Source organism: Clinocottus analis, unplaced genomic scaffold (assembly GCF_023055335.1).
Source record: "Clinocottus analis isolate CAN_PGR_092001 unplaced genomic scaffold, fCliAna1.0.p SCAF_14, whole genome shotgun sequence".
In the NCBI taxonomy this organism is placed as follows: Eukaryota; Metazoa; Chordata; class Actinopteri; order Perciformes; family Cottidae; genus Clinocottus; species Clinocottus analis.
Window position 1 is genome coordinate 13,180,813 of NW_027175865.1, and position 23,966 is coordinate 13,204,778.

The window sequence follows — 23,966 nt, forward strand, 5'->3', positions numbered from 1 at the left end:
ATGCACTGTCCCTGTGGGTATAATCTGCCCAGTAAGGTCTAAACTCACTCTGACAGTTGTTTTTTTTTAGTCACAAGATTGCCGTCGTAAAGAACTGCACAAATAAAGCGATCTGCTACTGGATATAAAGTGTCACGTTGAGATTTAAGAACAGCAGTGGGCTCAGGAACAGAGAGGCAGGTTGAGGTCAGGAGTTGAGTCAAATATAAACATGAGGGAGGTGAATGAGTAACAGCATCCTGAGGCACTTATGGGAATTGCTGAAACAAAATAAAAAGGGCAAACAAGTGCTGCACAGAACATCAATACAGTCTTCCAGAAGTACTCGAGTCATCTCGTTCCCTATTGTGACCTCTCTACGTCGTGCGGAAAGAGAAACGATTCACTGACACTTGAGTGGAAAAAGCACAGTCAAGGTTTACAAGTCTCAGCCAAGACTACAGGAATTCAGATTGAGTTGGACTTCTTAGAGGAGGTAATTGTGTCTGAGCACATCACAGCAGCAAGGAACAAGAGGCTCCTTTAGTGATTACACATGAAGGACTCTTTTTAGTCAGGAAGCTTGATATCCTGACCTTGCTTCAACGGCCCTGTACAGCCACACAGGTGTTTTCAATTGCTCTGGTTGATTAGACCTCTGCTCGTCAACCAATTAAGAATGGTAAATATGTAATTTGTTCGGCCCTAATTTAACAACGCTAACTGCAGACTCAATTGTGCACGAGTCCTGAGGAGGTCTAATCACCAGATTAACTCAAACACCTGTGTGGGTGTTCAGAGGCAGAGCCTACGCTTCTCACCGTAGCTTTTCCTGGTATACTATAAACCTTTACGGGCTCTAGTCTACTGTGTGGCACAGAAGAACCATTTATCAGACAAATCTTTTATTCAGTAATTGTAAAAGCATTCAGTGAAAAAAAGTGCTTTGTATACTTTGTTCAACATACCCCTTAAAAAAAAAAGGAAAAAAGAATTGTCTCTGAATCTGCGATAGACAGCTGAGAAGGTGCCGTGAAAGATTTGCTGAACAGAATATTCCACTTCCAATTCATAATCTTTTTATCCTTTAAAAAAAATAAAATCTTCATCCAAGTATGAGGTAGTGACCCATTAAATGTCCAGTCCTCAGAGCCACAAAGGAATCATTGAAGGAAAGCGTTTCATTCCTCATTTTGGCAAAAAAATACTCATCCATTACAGAAGTCCTGTCCCTTTAACCGTAGTGCACACGTTTCCCAATATCCCACAAACATGAATCACAACCTGAGATTAATACATTTTTAACATTCAACTTTGCTGGGGTTGAATACTTCTGGGGTTTACGGCTCACTGGATGCCATCCAGTTTGAGCGTCCAGGCCCGACTGGGGGAATAGGGCAGTTCAGGTAGAAGGACAGTAAGGCCACCACCGGGTTGGACCGGGGCCCAGGATAGAGGATTTGGATTCCCCAACAAGGTCACCTGGACAAGAAACAAAAATGTTGTATTTATTTTCATACCTACCTCATTCCCTTCTGTAAATGTATAGTTCCTAAAATGGCATAGTTATTGATCTTTTACAATATAAAAAACAGACATCATTGTTCGTGCCTTTACCTTAGTGGCTGCTGATGTTTTGGGTCCTAATAGTTGCAATGTGAGTTTGGGAGGTCTGGCTGTCATGATGGCATAGACTGTGGCTCCTTTGGATGTAAACCTAAAAAAATTGTTTTTTAAAAAGGGGGAGACGATAATTGCATTAATTTACTTTTTTAAAGTTTTAAGGACATCCTTCTCAGAGAGTGATGCAAGTGTACAGCGATTGGTCGAACCCATAAGCCAATGCAGCGCAGACTGACAAAAAAATATGTATTTTGTTTTCTTTTATTTACAAACAGAAGCTCTCCAGTGGGAAATAACAGTATGTAATAGTATGTAAACAATAAACAACGTATTAATTTAAATTGTACAAAGACAGGAACTACCAGGTCAGATCTCCCTCTCCTCTTACCAGACTGGCACAGTGGCGTTCTCGGTCTGGACCCTCCAGGGTTTGGAGGTGTAAATGGCTTCCCCGTTTATCTTGAGCCAGGCTCCAACACCCCTGAGTCTCTCCTCAAACACTGGGGGGATCATCCCGTCAGGTGTGGGACCCACATTCAGAAGGTAGTTACCTCCGAGAGCCACAGTGTGAACCAGATCCTACAACAGAAGCAGCAGCAGGAGGCACAGGACAACCACTTAGCCACAAAGAGATGCCTCACTGTTAAGAGATGCCTCACTGATTAAAGTATTATTATTATTATTATTATTATCAGTTTTTGAACAGTGAAAACAAAGATGACTGACACCTATTGTACTTGAATTCATTTGGGATCAGTATTCTCTTGAAAGCGAGGACCAAACATGATTGTAATGTAGCCCATTAGGGATCAGCAAATTGACCGATTAAAAAATAGCAACACTTTCCTCATTAGACCGATTCCTGTGGGAATGTTGGCTTCCATGACCGATGTATGCGGTTGCAAATTAACACAGCGACAAGTAAGAAATTAACTTCACAGATTAAGTAATAAATTGATACCATCACATTATCCGCACCTCTATGATACTGGGTAAGTCCATCAGCTCACTCATTTTCATGTTTCGCCGGTAACCCCAGGAAAACGTGTCCACGGACGTGCACTTCTCCCATTTGTGTTTGGGCAGCTGGCCTGGGGTGTATTTGTCTTTACAGTTATAGTAGCCGCCGTGTTTACATGCACAGCCAGCGCCCCACCTGTCGTTGGTCACAATCGTATCCTAAGACCAGAATAAGTACATGAATGAATACATGCTCAGACCATTAATTGTTAAATATATAGCACAGCATTCTTGCAGTTATCACCGGTATGCATTGCTTGTATGTGATAAAAACACATACTTTGACAGGGCTTTCATTGTAGAGCCAGGCCAGGAACTCAGTGGAGTTCCAGTAGGTGTCAGGTGCTTCCCAGTCCCCATCAGACCAGATCAGCTCAGGCCTGTACCTGCAAAACAGGAAGTCAAAAGGTTTTGAAAAGCCTGCCATGAAGTTGTATTGACATGCGCTTGTATCTCATATCAGACGCATGAAAATATAAAAACATATGATTTTATTTCCATAATTCGGTACAATAAACTGGTATGAATTGAAATCAGCTGATGGGGTAATTCAAGGGTTACAGACCTTACAACCATGTTGTAAAGCTCCGGCAGCAGTTTATGCATCACAAACTCCTGCGTTTTGAATCCATTCTTCTTGTCTGCCAGGTAGAGAGGGTTGAACCACTCATACAGAGAGTTGTAGAGTCCATAGTGCAATGACCTGGAAGAGGAAATTCAAAAAACTTCAGACTCAGTCATTGACAACACTCAACACTACCAATCAGGATTTATTTTTAGGAAGGAATCAGTGACGCTGCTGGGGCCCTTAATGCTCAGTCTGCAGATTGCATAAACTATTACTGAAGACAGACTCATTATTTTCACGTTGGTAAGGAAATTGTATTTAATGTGAATCGCTCTCGACACGGTCAATACATTATTTACTTAGCTAGGTCTGTATCCATGTGAAGAGTGACATCACACTGCTGAGCAACATCACATATCGTCACCAGAGGAAAGCTGAAGTTCAAATATCCCGAACAGCACAGGTTGTACAATTTTTTTTTTTAAAGCATCGCATTCTTTCTATATAAACTTGTCAGCACTGCAATGAGTACGAGTTACAACACTTGGTGACCCACCTGTTGCGCACTGCCTCTCCCAGGTCTCCCACTAGGTCTCTGTGAGGACCGATATCCACTGAATTCCAGCTCCAGGAGTTTGGGGATGCCCAGTTGGTGAACCCTTCGTGGTGTTTGGCAGTCAGGACGACATATCTGTGAAGAAGATGTGCAAGAGTTACACAGAACCTACGTATATGTGCACAACCGGTGTTCAGGTGTTCGACACCCGGAAGTGAAACTGTCTCGTCGAAACCTAACACATTTGAGCTGGCGTTAGCCGTAATACACGCACTCACTTCGCACCCGAGGCCTTGAATATGTCCGCCCAGTCCCCCGGGTTGAAGAACTGCGCGTGAAACTGGGGCGCGAACTCCGGGTAGCTGAAACCAGGCGGGTAGTTCTTCGACATGAAGCTCACGCACTTCTGGTCCGGGGGCTGCTGGCCCTGCCAGTGCCACCAGAACCACTCGCTGTCGAAACCGGGCACGGAGAACACACCCCAGTGGACGAAAACCCCCACTTTGGCTTCGTCGTACCACGAAGGCAGCGGCCTGGCGTCCAAACTCGCCCAGTCCGCGGTGTAGCGAGCCGCCGTTTGGGACACGAGCGCCACAACGAGGACGAACGCGGTGAGCATGATGAGCACAGGTGCGCCCGCTTGAAGGCGAGCAGGTGAGCGGCGAAGTGCAGTCAGAAACCAGCTGGTTATGGAGGATACCGTGCCTCACTGCTTGAAGCTGTGTTACACACGGACTTCCTTTTCCCTGTTGCGACCCTTTCAGGTGTAACGTTTCCCATCATAAGACTGGAATCACGTGAAGCATCACGTGACCCTCCCGTCTGGTTTTTCTTCTTCTTCTTCTGAGGTTTTATGGCGGATGGCATGAGCATCCAACTTAAGGTGCATTACCGCCACTTGGTGCATTGGAGTGTGCACCAGAGTTATCTAGCCTTTTACAACAAAAACAGAAATAAGAAGGAAAACAGTAAAATACTAAATACAATTAAAAGGGACTTGTATCATTTTGGTGTTTTTTTTACTGCAACTTTATTTAACAAACAAGAGACCATGGGATACCATCTGCACCGATTGAACTTATTCTAGTGTAAATTGTACATGTTGAGATTTCTAAAGTCCCAAATACAATACATTAAATAGGAATAAAGTGGATACATGGTGAAATAATTTGTTAAAATACTCACCTTGCGGAAAACTCACAATGTTGTACTGTGTAACAATCTATATATGATACCATTTGCATAGAGTGGGATTAATTATTTTTTTCCCTTTGAAAACTGCAACCAACGATTATTTATTCACCGGGAATATATTGTTTGGGCCTCTCTTGATGGATAATGTATTATGTTTGACGATATATCATGGTAATATTTAAAGAAAAGGTTAGAAATGTGAAGAGGTTTTCCCCCCTAATAATACATTATATTGTAACTATATTATTTTGCTGTAAATACACAATATTCTGAAGCATTAAAAAAACTGAGACAATCATTCACCTACAGAACATTTTGAAACGGAATGTGTTTATATAATGCATTGAAACGTGCAAAAGTGTGTACAATTGATTCAATCTTTTCTTTTTAAAGAAAAATAAATGATAAACTTTATGATTAAACATTTGAATCATATGTACAGCGAAAGAAGAAAAGTGACTTATGCACATCGATTTTTCTTGCGCCCATTCGGGCAACTTTCTTTGTAAATTAATACGCCATCACTGAACAAGGTGTATCCAGGTCGTGGCTCCATCAGGCCGGGTACAAGTCCGCATCGGTCCCCGGCTGCTCTGCGCAGGATGTGACCGCTGAGAGCGCGTCCAGCCCGGCCTGGACGAGCGTGTCCCGCTGCTCAGACATGCGGCTGTAGCCGAGCCGCTTCAGGGTCCGCCGGGTGGTCGTGAGCGAGATGGGCCTCTCCTGCCCACTGCTGCTGTTGTACAGCGCCTGGATCTGCACACTCGTGGCGTGGTTGTTCTCCTCCACCACTCGCTCCATCGTCCTCTCGCCACTTGCATCGACGAGGCGTTTCCTCCCGCAGGTCTCCCGGCGACTCGATGTTTTCTGCTCGGCGCACCATTCCCTGTAGACCCGGGCCACCGCGGTCTTGGAGAAGCCCAACAGGTTCACCGTCTCCGCGATGCTGCAGCCGGCGCGCCGCGCTCCCACGATGGTGCCCCGCTCGAATTCACTCAAGTCCCGCGACTTCCCCATGGGTCGGCGTCGAGGGAGCACCGCGGTGGAAACCCGCTTTCTGATATAAACGTAGGTGTTCTTCTTCTTTTGGTTTAATGGCGGATTGCAACAGTTACTTAAAAGGTGTGTACTGCCACCTACAGGGTCAATGATGTAATAATTAAACAAACGTATTGGTCATAAATAATTAAAGACAGACTCTTTTTTTACAAAAACTCACTATATTCCATAATATAGCTCCTTTAAATGTTCCACAACTGCTTACTTTGCACTTGGTTATAACACTCTCAAAATGCTTAGGTGATAGAAATATGCCCAAAGAGCTCTAGTGCATGGATGAACCCAACTTTATCCACAGTAAATTCCTAAGGGAATGAAATGACTCTTAACCCAGTTGTGATGACCATCCTTTGCCAACCTTTTATTTTGGCCTTTTAATATTACTATGCAAAAATACATTTAAATCACATTGATCACATTTAATATAACACACACACACACACACACACACACACACACACACGTTACAGTAAATCTAAACAGATTCACTTCAACCTGAAGACTTGTTCCAGATACACAACTCTCTGGTTAGACTACTCCCTCCAGTTTCAGACACCAGGCATTTCCAGCAGATTCTGGTATAGGTGGCATAGCAATCATCAGTCCAGCTGATGGTGTCAGCGGTGCCCACTTCAGTAGTACATTAGGATAGTCCATAAGTGTAATCTGTGGATTTAAAAGAGGAATATAAAGAGTTTAAAATTATAACAAATTGAGTTAGGATTAAATAGTATGAGCATAACGTTGTGCGGGGTTACTTTTGTTGCTCCAGACATCTTTGGTGCTGTGAGCTGAAGTAGTTGATTGGCTGGCCAGCCAAGGAAAATGGCATACACAGTATTGTTTTTAGCAGTGTACCTACAATAGGAGCAAAACATGGCTTATTTTTAATCATAAAATGAAAAGATTTTGTTCAGGTTAGACTCCTGGACAATACTGTGCTTCGCTCCAAAAAAAAACCTAAATTACAATCTCACCAGACAGTGACAGTGCTGTTCTCCGTCTGGACCCTCCAGGGTTTGGAAGAATAGATGGCCTCCCCATTGATGCCCAACCAAACACCGAGTCCCCTCAGCCTCTCCTCAAACACCGGGGCAATCATGCCGTCTGCCATCGGCCCAATGTTCAGCAGGTAGTTACCACCCATGGCCACCACATACACCAAGTCCTGAGGAAAGAAGTCCTAGATCAGCACAAGATGACTGGACGTAAACCAGTCTTAGTCGATGACCTACTGTGACCTTTCACCTTTAGGATGGCCGGCAGGTCCATGACCTCGCTTAGCTTCATGTTTCTTCGGTAGCCCCAAGAACGTGTGTCGATGGACTGGCACTTCTCCCATTTGTGGTCTGGAAGTGTCCCTGGTGTGTACCTATCAGCACAGTTGTAGTAGCCTCCATGTTTGCAGTAGCAGCCCTTTCCCCACCTGTCATTGGTCACCACCACATCCTGAAGAAACACACACGTGGTTTCACAAAAAGACTGCTGTTATTTATCAAATAGATGTATTTTTGCATTATATGTAAATGATTCAATTAAGTGGCAATGTAATATGTATAAATAAACATGCTTTGATGAACATTGTTGTAAAAGCTTGAGCATACTTTGACTGGGCTGTCATTGTAGAGCCAGGCCAGGAACTGGGTGGAGTTCCAGTAGGTATCTGGTGCTTCCCAGTCCCCATCAGACCAGATCAGATCAGGTTTGTACGTTGTCACAAGGTCCACCAGCTCTGGAAGAGTCTTACCGCCAACAAAGTTCTGAGTCTTGAATCCAGAGGCTTGGTCCGACAAGAAAAGGGGATTGTACCATTCATATAGAGAGTGGTAGAGACCCAAGCGCAATGACCTGTCAACAAAGACATATTAATTAATGTTGTTTTTATTTCCATTATTTCCAACTGGTCTCATATAAGATTTACAGAATTCACACTAATATCAGCTGTTTTTTTGTTACAGTCATTATATGCTGTCCTTATGTGAAACAATCATTATTCGCAACATGTCTTATTGTTACTTTAACTTCCTCAATTTGCAATACTGACTTATTCCTGACAGCTGCAGCCAGTTCTCCCACCAGGTCCCGGTGAGGACCGACATCCATCGAGTTCCAGTTCCAGGAACCTACCGAGGGCCAGTTTGTGAATCCTTCGTGGTGTTTGGATGTGAATACCACATACCTGTATAAAAATAAAAAAGCATGTACACATAAATACCTTAACACATGAGACAACACAGAAGGCATGACAATTATGGTGGTGTGACTTTTGAGAGAAACTGATTATTATATCGTGATACACTCAGAAATATGGTGCTATACTGATTAGTATGCCTCGAGAGGCCCTGCCTCAAGCAACATGACACTTGACTATATGGGTGTGGCTTGAGGAAACACTGGCAAAAACAAAACAAAAAACTGGAGGAAACTGGCAAAAACCCAGCTCTGACTGCAACATATAAAACAGGTATGTGCACATTGTTGTAAATATCGCTATGTCATATCTGTTGAACTTACTTTGCTCCGGAGGCTTTGAAAATCTCTGCCCAGTTGTCCGGATCGAAGAATTCTGCGCGAAACTCGTGCGCAAAGTCCGAGTATTTAAATCCCGGTGGGTAGTTTTTCAGCATGAACAAAACTTCCTCTGCGCGCTTGGACTGCCACCAGTACCAAAACCACTCGCTAAACTGCCCGAAGCTAGGGACCGAGAAGACCCCCCAGTGGACGAAAATCCCGATCTTCGCCTCGTCGTACCACTGGGGCAGGGGTCTGGCATCCAGGCTGGTCCAATTGGCTGCGTAACGTGCCGTGCACCCAGGTGCCCACACGACGACGAGGATGACCCACAACACAGGGAGGCATGCAGCCCGCACTGGAGGCGACATGGTCCGTTCGAGAGTAAAGCAAAATCTGTCACTACTGTGCCGATTGTGAAACTTACAGTCACACCATGTAACATGTGTCACATGACTGGTGCGTGTATATTGCATTCTTTATATTGTGGGTAGGGCATGTGACCAACTTCCGCCAGTTGTTCTCGTCATAACACTATAACGTCCATTCTAGATCAAAGAAGATAATCCTTTATTAGTGTGGAAATTGCAGGATTAGGATTCTAGTGAGATTCAGTTGACTCTATAATTATTGTGTGCACTTCCAATAAAACACAAACAGGTAAACAAGCTATTAAAATTGATTCCTTAAGGCAATGGGAAGTAGTCAGCTGCTTGCTTAATGCAAAAAGCCTGTGGTTTCTCCAACAACCTTATTACCCGGTTGAGGTTCAACCACTAGGTGGCGTCCTAATTCCATTTTTCTATTATTACTGCCGGCAGCGAGTGTGATGAGCGGAATACACTGCCGGTCAAAAGTTTGCCCTCCCCTCCCCACAAAAGCATGATCTACTCCTACAGAGGACTGTATTTGTCATGTCATGTTGTATGAAGTCTTCTTCACAAATTAATGTTATTTTGTATGAAAGTGTTTGTAAAAAAAAAAAGAGAAAAAGATGTGTTTTATACTTGGAGAACAAAATGCGGCGCAACGGTTAGTCCAGACAATTTAAAGGCAGGAGAAAAAGATTCCTCTCAGTAACAGTTGAAGAAGAATTCAAGTCGTCATCTGTAAAATTAATTGGACGCTAAGCAAAACATATGCAGATTTAAAAAGGAATAAATTCCTGTTTCGGTGGATAAAAATGCCTGGAAAGAGGTGGAATATTAACAGTATTAGCACAGCTATTCTTAAAACAAGGTTAGCAGTATTGGAATTTTATCAATTTATATCAGATGGCCAAAATAAAGACAAACAAATCAAAACTGCAGAGAGGAGAAAATATGTAGAGCCCAAATGCACGGTTGCAAGTAATTATTATTTGTTTGGGGCCAAAGCTAATTAAAATATAAATGCTAAATGTTGTTTCTGAATTGTACTCTCTTTGTCTCTATAGTCATTATGAAAGGAAAAAAGAAAAAAAAAATCAACATACCAGGTCACTCCAAACTTTTCACCAGTAGTGTAAGTCAACAATTACCCAACACATCTGTGGCATAAACATCCTCAGTTTCCACAATATAACCACAAAGCAAATTTGTATCTATGAGCTGCTATATTTTGGGACAAAACAAAACATGCAACAAGCTATTTTGTCTATCATCTGTAGAGGTCGACAACCATCTTATCTTTATGTGCAGCACATTCAGGTACATTTGAGCAACTCTGCAAAGAAGTAAAAGACCACATTTATGATTCAAAATATGTTTTCACCACTGCTATTTGCTGCCAGGCAAAATCACTGGAGCATGATATCGTCAACGGTCAAAAGGACACATTTTGTTTTCTGGTTACAATATAATTAGTCAATAAATAAGGCATTATTTCAGTAATAATAACAGCAGACTACAGATTCACTGTATCTACATCAGTGCAGACAGCCAGCTGCCTTTCAAGCATCTGTTTCCCGACCAAGTCCTCCACTCTGCCAACCTCCACCTCGTCTACATCGTCCATAAAACTGGACCAGTCTGTGCCCAAGCCTCCCCGTTCCATGGGCTCTGCTTGGCTGGCCGGGTGACCGGTGGCGGAGTCCTCGTGAGTGGTGGTCACACAGTTGCAGCTGTCGCAGATGCCGAAGCGTCTGAGTCCCGGTGTAACGCCGGATCCAATGAAGGTTCGCCTGCAGCTCTTACATGGCACTGGCCAGTTGTGCCGATGGACCTGTCGATGGTCAACACGGTGAGAGAGAAAAAAATCATTGTATCATTTTGCACGGGCAACCCAAACTTTTAGGTTATTATAGCTAGAAAAAATAGGCGCCAAAAGATTGCCGGCTCTCATTCACTTCGCACAAAACACAAGCAACACAATTTAACAGCACTAAGAGAACTCAATTAAAGACTGAGACAGCTAATTACCGTTTACAACTAACTGCTCGCAATTACTGTCTTTAACTGGTTGTCTACAAACCACTACATCTTAAGTATATATTATTGACTATACCATTTTACTGCAACCAAGACCCAAATACAACGATTCATCTGTAAACTAAAAGGGGAAGCATAATTGCCACAGTGCAATTCCCCACTATGTTAGAGATAACAAAATATGTAATAAACATAATTAATCAAAATATATGGAACAATTGTTTTCAAAATTGTGGTAGTTGCAGAAGCCACCTTAGCCAAAGAGGCCTAACTATCAAAAACAGGTGAGAACGGTGATCACAATGCGGTCTTACATTGAGAGCGTGGTTGCGAAGGTGCTCCTGTCTTGTGAACCTCTTACCACACATGGGACAGGGGAAGGGCCTCTCTCCTGTGTGGCAGCGGATGTGTCTCTTCATGATTCCTTTCTGCTTGGCAGTGTACGGACAGAATGGGCACTTGTGGAGTTTCACTTGTACCACCAAACCATCCCCTGCAGGAGGAAAGAGAGAGAGGCCAACAATTCAGATTTACCTCAATGCATGAGAATCTGTTGAATGCAAAATAGCTTAAGATTTGGTTGTTGTTGCCTAGAGTGAAACATTAGTCGTCATCGCTTGCCAATTACCTGTTTCCTCTCCAAGCCAATCGGACTGGATCTCCATGATAGATGATCCCACAAACCCTAAACCGCCATCCATTCTGCCTCCTTCCGTGCCGCTACCTAGCCCTTGGGTAAAGCGCTGTACCATTCTGTCCCCGATCGGACTCGGGCCTTCACTTCTGCCCAGAATCTCCATCAGCTGCCTGGCATTAAAAGGAGGGCTGTATCTCGAGGGAGAACGCTCATTTGAAGGAGGAGGAATCAGTCTGCTATGATGAGGGTTATGGAGAGAGGGTCCAGGATATGAGGCCAGGTCTTTGGAGTCGGGGGACTCCATGGGCTCCTCATCGGGGTCGTACTCTATCTTGGGGTTCACTAACTCAGGGGTCAAAGCAGATGATGAAGAGGAAGAGAGGTTCGTCTGATCCATGTGTTCTTTCTGTCCCTCACGCCCAGATACAAATTCATCCCTGGAATGGTAGTCGCTGTCCATGTCTCTGTTTGTGCCCGGAGTTGACGTGACAGGGACGGAAATGGGGGTTGTAGCCAAGGTCACAGACTTTGGACATAAACCCGACCTTCCATCGGCTTCTGCAGCCTGTGAATGAGACTCCACAGCCTCAGCACCACAAGAGACTGTCACAGCAGGAGTGCCACTGTCTGCAGGACCTATAGCTCCATCCATTTCTGTTTTCCTCTCCTTCTCCTTGTTGCATATTTCCAATGATGAGCGGATGTATACCTTACAGAAGTTTACCAGATCAGTCATCTGCAGGTAGCTGCCTGCTGACATCACCTCAATGACATTGCTTCTGTTCAGCGCCAAGCGGCCAGAGTAAAGGAAGTCTAGGATAATCGAGAAGGCATCTGCTGTCACAATGTCCAGCGATGCCGTGCTGTAGCGCTGTCCACTATCCTGGAAAGAGATAATACATTACTTAGTAGGTACACCGGATGCCCTCCTTTGCCAACCTCAGCTGTGACTAGCAGCAAGAATAATAGAGAATTAGCCGTTACATTTACAAACTAGACTAGACCTCCAAACCATTATACAAAGTACCCCAAGCCCCATCATCCACCCACGAGGAATTAATTTATTTCTTACTTTGTTCTTCACAGCTTTTTATCATAAAAATAATACATTTTATTTGTAAAGCGCTTTAAAAAATGTACTCAAGGCGCTTTACATGGTATAAACAAACAATTGAAACAATAACAATGTACACAAGAGAGATGACATAACATCAAGAAACTAAACAAAAACACATTTAACTAGCATCACAGGTTTAAAGCAGATTTAAATAAATCAGTTTTAAGTGCTGTTTTGAATGTGGCGAGTGACGGAGAATGTCTGAGGTGCTGAGGAAGAAAGTTGAAGAGAAGGCCCTGTTCCTCCAGGTACGATGCTTGGACAAAGTATGGGGGGGTAAGGAGGTTATAGAAAGTGATCTGTATTGTAGTAACATGTTAAAACGTTAAAATAATAATTTATAACACAATAGTAAATGCACTACCTTAGACAAATCATTACACTTGTACCATGCCCATATGCAACAGAAATAAAGATATCGCAAAGCAGCTTTACTCTCACCTGCAGATAGTGAACAAGAAGAGCCCGGAAATATCCGCTGCCAGCAAACAACACGTTACGATGGGCCTTGAAGACACGGCCTTCAACAAGGATGCTGCAGTCACAGAAGAAGTCCCGCTTACGCTGCTCGTTGAGCTCCATCAGAAGTTTGGGCAGGTAGCATGGCACCTCCATTATGCCTATACTTCTTCAGTGAGACCTGGCAGGGAAAGAGAGAGGGAGAGAGAGAGAGAGAGAGAGAGAGCGAGAGAGAGAGAGAGAGAGAGAGAGAGATTCAAAAGTGTAAATAGAAGGTTGACGTTGGACTTTTTGGTTCTGTGGTGTCAAACATTTGGTTAGTACGTTATGAACTTGTGTGACACCCGACTTGAAATGTTTTTTGATAGAGTATACAAACAATGACTACACTGAGTCAACATGTGTTTAAAGGGGAAAGAGGAAACCAGTTAACCAAAGGACTCTCGCAATATTAATGAATAACTAGATGAACTTATATGCAATAGGTTTGTTTACAGTCTAACTGAGGTGAGGTTAGGTTTAAAAATCATATGAGAAGGGAAAAAGGCCGATAAATACACAAACAAAACAGACACCCGTTTAACAGAATAAATGAAAAGCTCGACTTTGTGTTTGCTTATAAGCTAATGTGTGTAGCTAGCGCCGAGTAACGTTAGTTGTGTATACTTTATTCCACAAAACGTCAAAATAACAAACACCAACTGAACATCACAACGCAAGTGGACACACGGCGAGATAAAGGGACGTATAATACGGCCTTACCTTAGAAAGTAAGCGACGATACGTGAGAAAATCGTTATCATAACAGAGAGATTAGCACGGCTCATTGTCCCGTGTCGACATATCAACTTCCGGTTTCAGCCATGTGTGACGTGTATCATTCATCCAATCAGTGACCGAGGAGTGGGTAGCCCCTCCCAGCTCCTACAGCTGGGTCGGGATCAATTATAACGATACACGTCTTATTATTGTGTGATTTATATGGAACCTTTCATACAAGGAAAGCGTGCATGCTTTACAATAAGATAGTATACAATGAACATTAAAAACTGAGGAAATAAGATGGAAAAGAAAACACACATAATATAAGATAAAACATAAGATGAAATATAATGCATAACATAAGATACAACATGGGATTAAATATAATGCATAAGCTGATGAAAGATTCAAATCAGTAATCATCTTTGCAGCACATAGTCGGCCACCACACTGCGGCAGCACCATGATGTCTCTATTATCTTACCTGAAGGTGGAACCTCACTGTAGGTTTTATATGTGTTGCACAACCTGAAGTTGCCCCAGAAACACCACCCTCTTGCTGGTGCTGTGGAGGTCCACAAACACAGTACAGTCTTTTTGTTTCTCTCCAATCGAATTGCCACTGACATCACCATTTACCTTAACATATATAAGTTAAACATATTCTAAAGTTATACAAGTTTAAAACCACATCCCACTTTAAAGCAGACTTGATATAGAATACGCTTACACAAAGCAAAGTGCAAAAAAGTGAAGTCACAAAGTCAAATCTGCAGGCTAAAGTGAAGTGATACATTTTTAAGTTTTTATTTTATGTATACATATATATATATATATATATATATATATATATATATATATATATATATATATATATGCTGTATATTTTTAGCGAGCTGGCTTGCATGATATTGATAGAGTGTGTGTTCCCTTTGAGACATAATTGACAAAGTCTGCATTCCAGATTTCCATTCAGCTGTTGCTGGATCTCCAATAAACCAGCAGCAGATGAGCGCAGTGTTCTTGAAGGCCAATAGTTAACAAGGGAGTTTGCATTGCAGCCGGGTTCTAGTTCTTTTCAAATAAGGATTTTTTTATATTTCTAAAATCCCCAAAATAACCTTATTTTGACCTTGTTGTCTCCAGCAGGATTTAACAAAAAATATAAAAAGTATATAAGCTAATTTGAGAAGAGATTCACAGTAGAGAAGTATAAAATACTGCTTTCATTCTTGATGTGATCAATGACATACTAAGCAGACTTCAAAGAAAATAACCAAAATGTTTTACCATTGAACAATTCAAAATGTACTTGTTTCGTAACTGCCCTTTGATATGGATTTTATGTGTTTTTGAAAATAAAATATGTTTTAACTTTAACTTCTCTGAAGTTTCAGTAATGTGACTTCCTTCACTGCAGAAAGTCATTGATACGCCAAAGATGATGATAGTGAGGATCTGCAGAAGACCCTCAGAGTGTCCCCCTCTCTCTCATATCATGTTTAGCATGCACAGACGTGCGGGCGGCTCTTGCCGGCCCACATTGTCTGCTCAAGAAATACTTGTTTATTTGCTTTCCATTTCGGAGAGAAAATAATTCCTCTATTTTATTTTCGGATTTAGCAAGAGTAAACAAGTATAGTTCCTCCAGCACTGCGCCACACCCTTTCAGCACAATCCACAGCTCTTAGAAGTGTTTTTTTACACTGATGGGTGCCGACCGAGCAACTTATTTGTTTCAGATATTTTCCCATGGCAAACAGGGCGAATACAAAGGCTTCGTGGTGGCCCGAAGAAACCACAGGGTAGGCGTACATGAGCCTCCACACTCACCCTCTTTTGAAAATGAAATTAATGACACCTCATAAAAGTTCTATTCACGCTTATAAGCACTAAATATAAACTAGAATAAACCAGCAGGGTTTAACTCAGTCCTCGTAAACTTGACCTGATGGAGCACTGCGTCCGGCTGAAGGTGGACCAACCGCCGGCTGACCCGGCTGCCCGGCCCCAACACGAGTCTACCCCAAGGCCGAGCTGAAATGGGTTGAACTCTGAGGTAGCTCTGGTTGCTGACCTTCTATTGCTCTGACTCAGGGAAACACAATGCCTTTTAATTGGTCATTTGATGACATATGGGGCAGGAAACTCCCTCTCCACAGCCAAGCACTGGAGTTTCTACAACACTCCTCTATCTGTGTGGCAGTTTAATGCTGGTTTACACCCACCAACCTCCAAGAAACAAATAATATTCATGATTTATGATTGGGTTTTTGGTTTATGCCTATGGTTATGATGTTGCATGATTTTCAGATTGAAGCCCAGTGTAAAAAGTAAAAAGATGTAGTGTTGGGCTGTTACGCGAGGCTGCATCCAGATTTGGGACTTCACTTAGTCAGTGTGTTAGCCGCTGTGAGACCCACGGCTGGCACAGAGGGCTCCAGCAGCACCCCTCCGGGTCCCTGTGGTCTGCGCCTCAGCACATAACAGCCACTTAGGCCGGCATTTTCCCAGGCTGAGACAACACACCACGGTGGCAGCGCGAGCCACAGAGAGGGCCTGATTAAAGAGTAGGGACAATGGAGGGAGAGAGACCGTGGTGGCATTTTCCATCTCCGCCGCTGTCTCCTGGGGGGACCAAGTATGTGCCGTGAAACGTTTGAATTATCCCAGAATCTCTGGAATTCAGACAGAGGCACCGCGGAGAGGACCCTCGACCGGGGATCAAAGGGCTTTGAGAGGAGTGCGGTGGACTGGTGGTGAAGTTGAGTACATAGGGGAGTATGAGTGTGTGTGTGTGTGTGTGTGTGTGTGTGTGTGTGTGTGTGTGTGTGTGTGCCTATGTGTTTCGAATGAAACAGACTTGAAAAAGATAAAGACAATGTTTGAATTTGTATCAAATTTACTTTCATGGCTTGTGATGTTTAAAAAAGAAATGCCATGTTTGACTTCTGAGGAGGAATTGAGCAATGGAACACACACATTGTGTGTGTGAGCGTGTGTGTGTGTGTGTGTGTGTGTGTGTGTTTGTCTGTTGCTGTCCTTTTATCCCTCGTGGGATCCGATAATGCAATCATAGCCAATCATTGGGAGTCTAATACAGCGGGCGCCCCTCTTTAGTTTGTAGACGCCACTCTCCTCTGTGGTGGCCGAGGAAGAGAAAGAGAAAAGCGAGAGGGGGAAACCTCTTCTTCCCTTTCTTTCTGTATATCTCTCTCTGTAATTATCACTTAATGTCCTTTGGAAATCTGGAGACGTCTGTCTCTCGCCCAGTCCTTTCTTCCCTCGCTGGAGAGTAAAAGTATCGCAGTCTGAAATAAATCTGCCAGCCTTTTTATTATTGTATATTTAGCACCAGAACAGAGTAGTAAATGGAGCCGGCCCAGACCACGAGCTTCCGGTGTAGCGCAGTTCCTCGGCTTTGGCTGTCTGTCTTTGCCACAGCCAAGTCCTGAGATCAAAGCTTCCTGTACTATATACAGTTAACTAGTCATCCTCAAGCGTTGACCTCAAGCGGATTTTCATGTCTGAGAAAGACACTGTGTGTTTGTGCTTGAGCCACATGCAGAGGGTATAGAATTAGTTCACGACGCAAGTATGCCTTTCAGCAAGGCCGTTTTTTTTTATGAACATCTGTACTTTCCTGAATGTGTGTAAGAGCTCTCGTGTCTGTCAACATCCATATATCTATCCTGGCTTTGTCATGGCATTGTCTTGTGTTTGTTTGATGTCAAAATTCGACAGCGCCGAGGGCTTGGGAAGTCGCCTCATGGCGTTCAACAAGCACAATTAACGTCACATATGAGCTGATATATTTATGATTTCCCACCCAGCGTGTGTGTCTTCACTTGCGAGCAGTTGCAATAAAAACGCAATTAATTAAATCAACCAAACACAGCAGCTGATTTGATTTAAAATATATATCCACGTGTTTGTGTTGATGGGACTACAAACTGGTGTCATGCTGGTCTTTGGTCAATTTAAGATAACCAGTGAGCCGCCGATCAAAGTAAATTAAATGACCAAAGTACCCAAAACATTGACAATTAAATTGTGTGAAAAACTGTAACAATAGCATCTTTTATACGATGCGAAGCGTTATATAACATCCCGCTCTATCCAATCTATTCAGAAAAACAAATTTAAACCAGATGAGCCCATCAATTAGTTTCACTGAATTAGCAGAACAGAAAGAAGAATCAATGCATCCATTATTTCTGTTCTAGTTATTTGGATTATAACAACATCCATCAAGATCAATAAAAGTGGAATCTGCTCCCTCGGGAAATAAAAATGATGTTTGTCATTACCCTCATCCTTCCTCCATCAAAGTCTTCCTCTCTTTCGCTGCACACTCACTATAATCCCCTTTCTGGGAACGCTAAAAATGACCCAGCAGTGCGGTGGCGGCAGGTTTTTATGCTGGTTTTTAGGGGCTTATGCCTGCTCTTCGGAGCTGCCGTCGGTACGAGGTGTCGGCTGGATGCCTCCCTGATAAGGCCGTAATCTGAGGTGTAAAGTTATAGGAGGGATTTGGGAAAGTGAGAGGCTGTCAAAGAGCAGCAGCCCAAAACAGGGATGGAGCACCGTCTCCTGGGTGTACGGCTTTATGAGGTCTCTTCTAAACCAACCTGGTGTCCGATTGATACAAATCCTTTCTAACTAACCGGGCAACAGATGCATTTGCTTCCTGTTTTTGAGTCCCTCTTTGTTCTGTACTCTTTTCCTTTCTAAAAAAGTTAAACTGAATGCCACTTTCTTTGGACACTGACAAAAGTAGAAAGCTGATCGAGGATCGCGTAGAAATGAGTCTCCTCCGTACACGTGAATGATAGTCGGCTTCCTAGTCGAAACACTCGAGCAAAACTACTTTCACAGTGCCTAATATTAGCTGAGTCTGAAACTCCCCAGTCCTCAAATGGAGCACAATCGTATGCATGACTGAGGGGATATAGTGGATTAGCCTTGAACTTTTTCATTTTTCACTTTCCCCCTTTTCTCCTCCTCTTTTTCTGCGGCTCATAAAAGATTGCGTCCTGTGTGTGATGTGGCGGAGGAGTGCAGTCAGAATGAACTGATTACGGACGAGGCCCGGCATGCCTTTGAGTCATGGCACAGAACGACATTCTTCAAGCACTTAAAAATAGTAACAGTTGGCTTTTTTTTTTCCAGGTTTGTTTGGAGGACTTTGGGGCATCCTCTGCTGCCTTTTTCTGTCGACTGGAATCATAACCAGATTCTTCTTCATCCCCCCTCCTCTTCCCTCTCCTTCCTCGTTTCTTTCATTTTCTTATTTGTAGTTTGTTTAATCTTGTGAAGAAAATTGGCCGAGCGTGGGAAAGGCAGACTTGTTTTGGGGGTAGGTTTTGTTGTTTTAGAGTTGTGCGCATTGTTGTTCGTGTTCAGTGCAGGAAGAAAAAGTGGCAGTTTGTGCCAAAACCTCATGAAGTATAGATAAAAAGGAGATGAGTGAGAGGGAGGCCGCAACACCACGACAAAGATATGGGCTGTCTAAGCAAAGAGCTTTACAAACGACAATCTCCTGGGGGGAAAAAGAAGGAGACAACATAAGGGAGGAACGGAGTGGAAGAGGAGGAGGGGGAGGAAAAGAGGAGAAACAAATGTGGATTGATTGGTGGGAGGGGGAGGAGGAAGGAGGGAGGGAGATGGGTATGGGGGTGGGGGGATAACGCATAGCAGTGTAGAGGGGGGGGAGATGAGAGGGGAAACATTCTCCCTTGCCCACATTAAAGACATAAAAAAGAAAACAAACAGAAAAACATGTCTGACATAAAGAGGCTGGTTTCCGCGGCGACAGCACAATGGCTGCCTGTGGCTCTCGGGGCCCTCGCCGTCCCGTCTGGGGCCCGGCACCAGCGAAAGTCACCGCAGTCACAGGGCCCGTCAGCGTGTGTGTGTGTGAGTGAAACATGGTGAATGTCATCACAGGCCCAGTGCTGTGGGAACCGCCATGAAAGGGACCCCACTCGGAAGCCACAAAAGTCCCTTTCTGCTTCTTCTCTCCGGCTTTTAGCCTCTTTATTTATCTGTGTGTAGGGGAGCCGGAGGAGGAGGGAGGACTTTCTCTCTCTCGCCGCTCCCTCTCTATGTCTCTCGCTCTGTTACGAGCAGCATGGCCCATAACTGCGGCCCTGCTGCCCTCTTGACACCTCAAATCACAGCAGCCCCGATCTCAAACATATATACTGACTGTGTCTAACTCTATTCCTCTGGAGGTTTATTCACACCTCATATCAAGCAGATCATTGAAGAAAAAACACACAATGCAGCTCTTGGGCAACCACCCTATGGAGGAAACCTGGCGCTCCCAGGAATGCCTCATATATCCAGGTTATCCCGAGTGAATGGTGGAGACGGCCAGGCAGGCAGTGCCACGGGTCCCAGGCATTCCTTATGTGTCTGAAGGGCAGATAATTCCCTCATGGGTCCAACCGAGACAGTGCCAAGCGACTCCGGTGCCAGTTCCCATGCCAATCCAATCTTGACCCCAATGACTGAGCGCTCAGCCACAGGCGGACGACAATGGAAGCCTCATATCAATAAGAAATCTACCGATTTTTTTTCCGGGTGCGATGTCAATAGCGCTTGCATACAGCAGGGTACCATGCAGGGCTCCTTTGACCACAATTGGCCTTTCATATATTTCTCAGCTGGGATTCTAGACAGTGAACAAACATTTCCTGTTCACTAATGCTGACTAGTTATTTTTGGTACCTTGTTATTTAAATGAAACATTTGCAAACACCAATTGGATTCTTATAAAAGTGTCTTTGTATTTCTTGACGATTGAAAGAATGGCTATAGAGTGCTTCACAATTACCCCCAACAAATATCGAAGCTATGATTAAAACATGTATTTAAATTTTTCTATCAAAGACAAGCAAGACTGGTTCATTCAGAGGCTCGCCATCTTGGCCTTGCTTTCACGTGTCATCATTTTATTTCATTTTTGTATTTCCTCTTGCATTATCATAAATATGCTTGTGATTCCACAATTGATGCAGGAAATACAACTAATATACAGTCTACATGCTGTATTATAAAGTGACTTTTTATTCCAACCTGTTTTTGTGCCTTCATTAAAACGCTATGCACGTAAATCACTGAGCATATTAGAAATTTCATTTTTAAAATGTAATAAAAAAATGGTTCCTGGTCTACAGATGTACGAAAGCCCTGTATCAGCACTTTCAAACAGCTTGTCTCTGCATGATATATTGACACAGCTACTATTTGTCATTGTGCACTTTTGTGAGAAACAAAATGCAATGAAAAGACTTTTTGATCTTTCATTGTTGAACTTATGTTTCCCTTTAAACAGGTTTATTCTTTTAAAGTGTCTTTCTACACTGGAGTATCTATATTTTAGAAGATAAAAACGTTGCCAAAAATTGTCTTTCTGTTGAAGAGTACTCAAAATCAAAGTCAACTAGTTAACCAGCAGCATGAAAAAGTCACAAACAAAATATTTTTATAGCTGGTTCCATCTCACAGACTCTCAAACAATAGCAATAGTCATGCATCAGAGGCAATAATTGCAGCTGAGTGTTTGCGTCTTATAAATTGTGGCCACGCACAGTCCACACTCGTGTAAGGGAGTTGCGTGTTTGCTTGTATGAATCAGTTGCATGTACGTCCCTCACACGTTCATATTCCACTTGCGCATGTGTGCGTGTGTGTGCAAATTGTAAAAGTATGAGCTTGTTAATTTCAATAAGGGACGTGGCCTTGTTGTGGTTTGGGGAGGGATGGAAGGAAGAGGACTTGAAGTGGCCGACCAAGATCGCCAGAAATCTCCCCAGATTTCCATCCCACCATCCAGCTCCAGCCCCAGCTCTCTCTCTCTCTCTCTCTCTCTCTCGCTCTCTCTCTCTCTCTCTCTCTCTCTCTCTCTCTCTCTCTCTCTCTCTCTCTCTCTCTCTCTCTCTCGACGCATCCCCACCATGAAACTATTTTTATAATTAACGTATCCATTCATTCATCCTCTTAATTACTTTCCACTGCGTGCATGTCTTCTTTATGCAACGCGCCTCATCAACCGGGAACAACTGGGAGTGAGAAAACGTTGACTGTAACCAGAGTGATTTCATAAAAAAAAAAACAACAACAGAGAAACAAGAAAGATCGGTGAAAGGGAGAAGAAAATGATTCGTTGAAGAGAAGGCCGGGTGATAAAAATAACAACGGAGAATAGACTGAAGCCTGACGCCAGAGATGTCTCTTTTCTTGAAGACTCTTTCTTCCCTGTTTTCTGATGCTGAAATGGGATCCAGATCTGAATTAAGGAATGATTGGTAATGAAAGGATATGCAGAGGGGGGTTGTTTGGAGCGAGGGACAGAAAAAGGGGTTTCTCTTTTCTGTTAGTCCTGACTCATAGCTTGCTCACCACACTAAAAGCCCCCCGGTGATGGTCACACTGATTAGTGACACTTGGGTATTGCAAACGCACGCACATGCACATGTTTTAAGTTAGTTTATTACTTTACACGTAGCCCATGATATGATAAAACACAGGCGGGCAGGGCCCAGTGACATCTAATGCGAGAGAGATGAACAGAAAAACAAAAAGAAAAAAAAGAAACGTGTGGAGTCAGAGACATGAATCCAAAGTATACCTGATATGAAGCTTCAAAGCACCAAAACATGCCTCCGAAAACACACACAAAGATCTGGCACTCGTGCATTGTCGTATGTTTAAACGAACACGCCCTTCCAGTCTGCCAGGCAGGAAGAGACACACTCGGCTGGGCATTGTGTGGAAGGGGGCATGCCACTTGGCCTCTCTCCGTCTTTCACACACACACACACACACACATGCACACACACCACTGGGTCAGGCAGGCAGCGCTCCTAACAACGGGCGCCTGGTTTCCATGGCAATCTGTACCAGCAATCTTCCCACGGTGGCGGCGGAACCGAGCGCTGTGCGGCCGTGTGTGTGTGCGCGTGTGCGTGTGTGTGTGAGAGAGAGAGAGAGAGAGAGAGAGAGAGAGAGCGCAGGATACAGCGAGCACTATCTTGTCCCCTGAAGAGCCCAGATGTTCAGACACTCACTGGACTGATTCCTCTCTTGACCCTTCAGTACCTGCACACACTGACGCACACGCAAGTTTGGAAGAGGCTGGGTGCCGAAGCTCAAAGGTCTCACTTCCTCAATATATATATATATATATATATATATATATATATATATATATATATATATATATATATATATATATATATATGCACCTTTTGTAAATCTTCATGGTAGAGTTCTGTCATTCAACACAAGGTGCATGGTTGTACACAAATAAAGTTAGCTAATGCCCCAAATGTAACATTAATGAAAAAACATTAGAGCAATGAGAATGTATTAAAAAAAAAAGTAGCCAATTCATAAACGGTTGAAATTGTTTGCTAAAAGTAATAAATGCATAAGAGTGTAGTTAGGAAAACTAGACAATTAATGGCTGAAAGCATTGTAATGACGGTTGTGGTAGTTTGGCTTATGTGTTACCTTTAACTAACGGGTAAACTGTGGTAGCCAAAAGTCATAGTAAGGCTAATATGATTAAAACATCTTGCTTCTGCCACCCCGTATGCATTACAATACATTAAAGAATAACCACTTTTATGTAATAAAAAAGCTGAAACATCCATTCATGAGATCTGGAACATGGCAGCGCCGTTGATGAAGAGGTATGAGCTCTTCTCCTGTCTGGGCCTGGAGGCTCAGGAATTAGTCAGCAGTTTTTAAGCAATATGATTGTTTAGAAAGTGGAAAGCGAAAAATATGCAGAATTTTATTTTTCTTGCGGTTCTTTGCTGATTGCTGTCAGCTGCCCGGGAGTGTCCTCTTTCACTGTCTTCTCTCTGCTGCTTGTCTCTCACACTCGCTCCCGGAAAACATAATAAGTCCATTCTCCAAGTCACCTGTGTGCGATTGTGTGAGAGTCAAGCTTTGCGCACTGTCACACACTCCCCTGTGGATGACAAAGTGTTTTCACAGTCCATCATTCCCACACTCCTCACCTCTCTCCTTCCCTCCCGCCCGCAGCCATTGTTCTA

The 23,966-nt window shown here is 43.4% G+C and overlaps 3 protein-coding genes across 3 annotated transcripts; all 3 read right to left on the bottom strand.

Moving 5' to 3' along the window:
* Positions 1–867: 867 nt before the first annotated feature.
* Positions 868–4,686, bottom strand: LOC137785153 (tissue alpha-L-fucosidase-like). Its single transcript, XM_068576230.1, has 8 exons — positions 4,025–4,686; positions 3,747–3,881; positions 3,188–3,325; positions 2,903–3,008; positions 2,581–2,781; positions 1,991–2,181; positions 1,597–1,696; positions 868–1,461 (listed from the first exon to the last, which is right to left on the bottom strand). The coding sequence occupies exons 1-8, from the start codon at positions 4,363–4,365 to the stop codon at positions 1,327–1,329; spliced, it is 1,347 nt and encodes a 448-aa protein (XP_068432331.1). The 5' UTR covers positions 4,366–4,686; the 3' UTR covers positions 868–1,326.
* Positions 4,687–6,333: 1,647 nt separating this feature from the next.
* Positions 6,334–9,012, bottom strand: LOC137785102 (tissue alpha-L-fucosidase-like). The gene is made up of 7 exons (XM_068576142.1): positions 8,514–9,012; positions 8,044–8,178; positions 7,604–7,847; positions 7,248–7,448; positions 6,977–7,167; positions 6,758–6,857; positions 6,334–6,665 (listed from the first exon to the last, which is right to left on the bottom strand). The coding sequence occupies exons 1-7, from the start codon at positions 8,984–8,986 to the stop codon at positions 6,528–6,530; spliced, it is 1,482 nt and encodes a 493-aa protein (XP_068432243.1). The 5' UTR covers positions 8,987–9,012; the 3' UTR covers positions 6,334–6,527.
* A 478-nt stretch (positions 9,013–9,490) lies between these two features.
* On the bottom strand, positions 9,491–13,986 carry zbtb8b (zinc finger and BTB domain containing 8B). Its single transcript, XM_068576141.1, has 5 exons — positions 13,894–13,986; positions 13,114–13,312; positions 11,547–12,438; positions 11,233–11,411; positions 9,491–10,712 (listed from the first exon to the last, which is right to left on the bottom strand). Exons 2-5 carry the CDS (start codon positions 13,285–13,287, stop codon positions 10,395–10,397), a joined length of 1,563 nt encoding a protein of 520 aa, XP_068432242.1. The 5' UTR covers positions 13,288–13,312; positions 13,894–13,986; the 3' UTR covers positions 9,491–10,394.
* Between the last annotated feature and the right edge of the window lie 9,980 nt (positions 13,987–23,966).